The 6000-nt window shown below is 40.5% G+C and overlaps 1 protein-coding gene across 6 annotated transcripts in view; it reads right to left on the reverse strand.

The window, feature by feature from the left end:
- Positions 1–6000, reverse strand: part of LOC122540867 (membrane frizzled-related protein-like) — a 79758-nt gene that overhangs the window by 27764 nt on the left and 45994 nt on the right. For all 6 annotated transcript variants that reach the window (XM_043677083.1, XM_043677080.1, XM_043677078.1 and 3 more), the window contains 2 exons: positions 3325–3450; positions 1015–1091 (listed from right to left, as the gene is read on the reverse strand). In XM_043677083.1, coding sequence (XP_043533018.1) covers positions 1015–1091; positions 3325–3450 — 203 coding nt within the window. The remainder of the gene's footprint in view (positions 1–1014; positions 1092–3324; positions 3451–6000) is intronic.

The raw sequence follows: 6000 nt of genomic DNA on the forward strand, positions 1-6000 counted from the left end.
TGCGTCCACCTACTCTGATCCCATTTTCCAGCACTTGGCCTATATGACACTTCAAGTGCTCCTCTAAATAATTCTTTCATAACTTGAGGGCTCCTGTCTCTAACGCCCCTTCAAGCAGTGAGTTCCAGATATCCACAACTCTCTGAATGATAAAAATTTTCCTCAAATCCCCTCTAAACTTCCTGCTCCTGACCTTAAATCTGTGCCCCCTGGTTATTAACTCCTTTATTAAGGGGAAAGGTTTCTCCTGATCTATGACCCTCCGAACTTTGTATGGCTCGGTCAGGCTTCTCTGCTCTAAGGAAAGTCAACCCCAGCCTCTCAGGTTTCTCTTCATAGTTACATCTCCCCAGCCCAGGTAACATCCTAGTGAACCCCCTTCATACATTCTCTCTAGTGCAATCCCATCTTTCCTATAATGTGGTGACCAGAACTGCACACAGTATTCCATCTGTGGTCTAACTAACATTATATACTGGTGTAACCTTATCCATTCTTTCTAAGAGTTCCTTTCATAGCTAACTTCTCACTTTAAATTTTAAAATGCATCATCTGGTCATGACTCTAGTGCTGTATGTGGGATCTTGCTGTCTGTAAATTAGTTATTATATTTCTTTTATTAAGACAATTAATACAATTCAGCAATGTGGGTCATAGGGACTAAAGTGCTTTTGGGGCATCCTCAGGCTATGAAAGGTGCCCTTGCTATCTTTCAGAATGTCTGTTACAAACATTATGCTGGAAACTGTAGCTAATTAGAGCACCCAGAGTTGGAAATCTTTCTTTCTTTTAGCTGTAGAGTGGCTATTTAACATTTGGTGCCATTGGATCAACCACAAAGGAGATCAAGATCAGAGAGCATTGAATAGAAGGACATTGGTCTGGAATTGAGAATCACTGGAAGAATCTGGGACCGGTAAGTTGTTGAGGTAGTTTGGAAATCATGGAGATGGAATATTGATATCTGGATGGGATGCTATCAATGATGATTTAAGCAGTGCCAGGATTACGTACTTGTTTGTGTGGATACAGCTCAGGGTGTTTCGGAGTAACCAGAGATCCTTCCAGAGCAGTCAGAATCCCACCACAATCTAAAGAGAGCAATGGAAACATTGGTAATGAATTGCCAATTGATGCAGTCAAGTCCTTCATCAGGTATTTAGTACCAAAAAACTTCATTTATATTAAAGAAATTTTTAAAAATCAATGGTGGCATTGTGCCTTTACATGAGCACAGTCTTTCAATTTGTGGTCTGTGTTCCTCAGCTACTCTGCACTAACTGTTTTAAGATCAGGACTCTTCCATCCTGGAGAAGTCTACCACTGCCATTTTGCCACAACAGATGACCTTGTAGTTTCTAAATGAGATTGACAATTGCAGGGAGACTTCCCTGTATAGCGTTTGTTATGAAGATGTGGGGCGTACTGTGCCTTTAAGAGAGTGAAAAGCTGGTAGACCTACCTGACAGCACCAAGTGTTCTCAATAAGGTAGCAATGTAACCCTTGGTCAAAAGCTGAATTAGCTGGTTGCCTGGAAATGACAAAATAGATTTGAATTAGGCCAATGAGTTTTAATTATACCCTGAAAAATACCAAACTCCAATCCAGTTTGAATTGAGTATATTGACAATCTTAAAAGCAAATGACACAATACAATGCTTTGGGAATATAAGATTAGGGAAAATTGAACAGTTGGGAGGAGAACTGCCCAGCTACCAGCATGTAAAATGACTGCCTGAAAAATAGCTCTCTTAAAAATACCTTTATTGATCAGTAACCTGTGAAGCAGAATCCCTAAGAAGAAGAAAAGACACAGGAAGATCCAACTAGAAGAACCTACAACTGCCTGATTTTGAGATAAGAAGTGTTGTTTTATAAATCTTAATTGGGGGTTTTATTGGACTAGTATTATAGAAGGGAAGGTAAAAGATAGGTCAGAGGAAGGAGTTGTAAATAGTTGTTAATTAATTATTCTCTGTTATACTTCAGGAAATAAAATGGTTAATTTTTACTTTAAGTAGTTCTTGGCCTCTTGAATTTTTACAAATTACTGCACAGGATAAATCTATTCTGTGTTGCTGGTTTTAAATTAAGCAGGAGGGTTCACCCTGCGTCATAACAGTTTGGGGGCTGACATGGGGTGAACCCTCCTGCTTAATTTAAAATCAGCAACACAGAATAGATTTATCCTGTGCAGTAATTTGTAAAAATTCAAGAGGCCAAGAACTATTTAAACTAAAAATTAACCACTTTATTTCTTAAAGTATAACAGAGTAATTAACTAACAACTATTTACAATTCCTTCCTCTGACCTTCCCTTCTATAATACTAGTCCGATGAAACCCCTGATAAAGATTTACAAAACAACACCTTATCTCAAAATCAGGCAGCTGTAGGTTCTTCTAGTTGGATTTTCCTGTGTCTTCTTTTCTTCTTCTTAGGGATTCTGCTTCACAGGTTACTGATCAATAAAGGCATCTTTAAGAGAGCTATCTTTCAGGCAGTCATTTTACATGCTGGTAGTGAGGCAGTTCTCTTCCCAACTGTCCAATTTTCCTCAGTCTTATACCCCAAAGCATCAGATTGTCAAAATACTCAATTCAAACTGGATTGGAGTTTGGTTTTTTTGGGGGGTATAATTTAAACTGATTGGCCTAATTCAAATCTACTTTGTTGTTTCCAGGCAACCAGCTAATTTAGCTTTTGACCAAGAGTTACATTGCTACCTTATTGAGAACATTTGGTGCTGTCAGGTAGGTCTACTAGCTTTTCACTCTCTTCAAGGTACAGTACACCCACATCCTCATAACACCTTCCCCATGTGAAGCTGCACCCAATATAGCATCCATCTCCACATGTGAATGTCCAGCATGTAAGAAGAGCATGTGGCCAATGGTGATGAAAGGCATAAGAAGCATCTCCAGTTGGTGCAGTACTAAAGCAAAAATGGTCTTTTTTTGTGACAATCACCTTGAGGTGCAGTAGCAGGGGATGTTCTGCACTGGATCAGCAATATCTCTGTACAGTTACACAATGAGTGATTCTTGCACCAATAAATGCTGACTTTTCATAGTTGCTCATTAAGTTTCCTTACAGTGAATAACCTGTCATCTCCATGGTTACACAATATGGTCCTAATGTTCTTGAATAAACACTCATTTGTAATGTGTCTTATCACACTCCATTCTTCTGCAGGAAGGCCAAATGTTTTACAGTGAGATTGGGGATTGGGGATGGGTTTGACTGCAATGTTTGGATAGCTCCTCTGTGCAGAATTTTGTCAGCTTTCCAAAGTCCGTGCACTGAATGAAGATGATACCTACCATGTTGATGATCAGCACAATTCAGTTCATCAGTCTTGTCCAAACAATCATAAAAGTTGTTGCAGTTAAAGTTGGTGAAAAGACAACGACCATCATCGCACAGAAACTCATCCCAGGCACAGCTCTCTGAGAGAAGAAAGACTTATCATCATCAGCAATCCTCAGTTGGCAAACCAGCCCTTCCTCATGAAAGGAGAATTTACCTTCCTCATGAAAGGCAAGCTATGTCCGACAGTAACACATCATACAAACCTTAACAAAGTAAAAACCTGCCTTGCCTGTGATAAACATCTGTGTTTAGATACCTCATCTGGCATGTGATTACCTGTCTGGCCTGCAGTAATCTCAGTGAGACTTGCCATTCTGGAGAGTTCTCAGAAACAGGACACACATCTTCGACTAGAAAGGAAAACTGACAGTAATCCTCATATCCATGGAATTGGTTCCCTGGTGCTCTACCAGAACTATATGAATGAAACATTGATGTGGCTTCACTTACAACTCAGCTAGAACCTATATGCCACTGGGTCAGTGGTTACACCTTGGTCATCAACTCCAGTGAAGATGTTAAGCAAAGTTTTTACTCTGATCTTGGTGAGGTCCTTATTGCCATCTCACAAGAAAAAGGAGCTCTGCAGAAATTCCAGTAATTCTTCCATCACAAAATCTGGATTCAATGGGCTGGATTTTATGGGGGTGAATTAACATCAAATTACCCAAACAGGAAAGGTTTGTCAACACCATGCTGACATGAAACCAGGCTGCCTGAGATCAGTAATACACTGGGAGCAGTCTTAATTGAAGTTAATGGAGCAATCAGTCCCAGCTGGGCTGAGATGTGGGGGCTGATCCTAACCAAGCGAACATGTCCCAGCAATACCAGAATGGAATTGTAGCCACTACTGGGGCTCCAGGTAATCTATGAAAATGCAAAAGTGTCAAATCCCAGGCTACAGTAAATCTGGCAATTTAGCTGTGCTTGCCTGACAGACCCCTATAAGGCCTCAGGGTATTATGGCCAATGACTATCATTCCTCAATGGCTCCTTACAAGTGCTGTTTAACCAATAATACTCAAGACGCTTTGGTTTCTGAGACACTGCAATATGCTACAGCAATAAACCATCCCAGATATGTAGGGACCAAACCTTGTAGAGCAACATAATTCATCTCTTCTTGTACAATATTCAGCCCAGGTCCGTTATTATCTTCTAAAGCAAAATACTTTAGGTGCTGGAAATTGGAAATAAAAATTGAAAATGCTGGAAATCCTCAGTAGGTGAGGCAGCATCTATGGCAAGAAACAGACTTAATGGTGACAATTTGGTGACTATTCATCAGAAGCAGATCCATGGCCCAGATTACCCAGAGATTGAAACATACCCAGAACACATGCGCTGGAATCCCTTGGAAGGATTGACAGGCAGAAACCGCATGAGAAGTTTAAAATTTACAAAGTGCAATTTCCCGGTGTCTTGAACCGTCTGGAAAAGCCTACAAGTCAAAATTAGATTTGGAGATTTCCATCTCATTTAGATGTGTGGTAACCCAGGCAACATTTGACAGAAACAAAATCTCCAACTCTGGCGTAACTATGCAAACTACCCCTCTGAACACAAGCAGCCTCATTGACGCTCTGATGCTCCCACCAGCTCTCAATCACCTTTGCTCCAAAACCCAATGTTGTCACTTGAACCTTGTCCTGGCTCTCTGAGCAGCCCTCCCATCAACACCCCAACACTCTGACCTTCCCCACCTGATTCACCAGCCCTGACTATACTATCCAACTTGTTCCCCCACTACCAACTCCCCCAACCTGACTTAACTTCACTAACTACCACCTAACCTCATTAACTCAATCACTTTCTTCATTAGCACACCATAAAACTATTAAAATATCCCAAAACTTTTCAATGTGTTTGTGAATATGTCAGCTGGTGCTGTGAAAGGGCTCTGAAAACAGCCATGCTGGGCAGTTTTGAAGAATTCCAGTTTGACCATTTGGGCCAGAAATGTGAAACTTTGTCAGATCACAAAACAAAAGTAGAGAGCGAGTCGATCAGCTGGTGATTAGCTGGTTTACTAACCTGGCCCATAATCCCTGAATGTGAAGCCCAGACAGTCTGTGTAAACTGAAACCATATGGATGTGCACAATGATTCCAAAACCTTAGCCAGGACTTTCTATGACACTCTGACTTTTCACAATTTAAAAAATATAAACTTAAGAAACCCAATTGAGCCTGGCTCCATCTTTTTATCTTTCAACCAACATTTCTAAAGCAAATGATTTGGTAATTATATTTGTTTGTAGGAGCTTGCAGTGCACAAACTGGCAGGTGAGCTTTCTACATCGCAACAGTGAGTAAACTTTATAAAGTTTCATTGATTGAAAATTATTGTATAAAATCTTAAGGTATGAAAAGTGCTCCGAAAACAAGAAACCGTGCATTCTGGCTCAGGACTGGTTGACTGCAAACAAAAGAATACATTCAAGTCTTGCACCTGTTTCAGGAGCTTCTGGAGTGTATAATCCCCCACTGCTATAATCCCCCACTGCTATAATCCCCCACTGCTATAATCCCCCATTGCTATAATACCCCATTGCCATAATCCCCCACTGCTATAATCCCCCACTGCTATAATTCCCCACTGCTATAATCCCCCACTGCTATAAT

Source organism: Chiloscyllium plagiosum, chromosome 36 (genome assembly GCF_004010195.1).
Source record: "Chiloscyllium plagiosum isolate BGI_BamShark_2017 chromosome 36, ASM401019v2, whole genome shotgun sequence".
NCBI lineage: Eukaryota > Metazoa > Chordata > Chondrichthyes > Orectolobiformes > Hemiscylliidae > Chiloscyllium > Chiloscyllium plagiosum.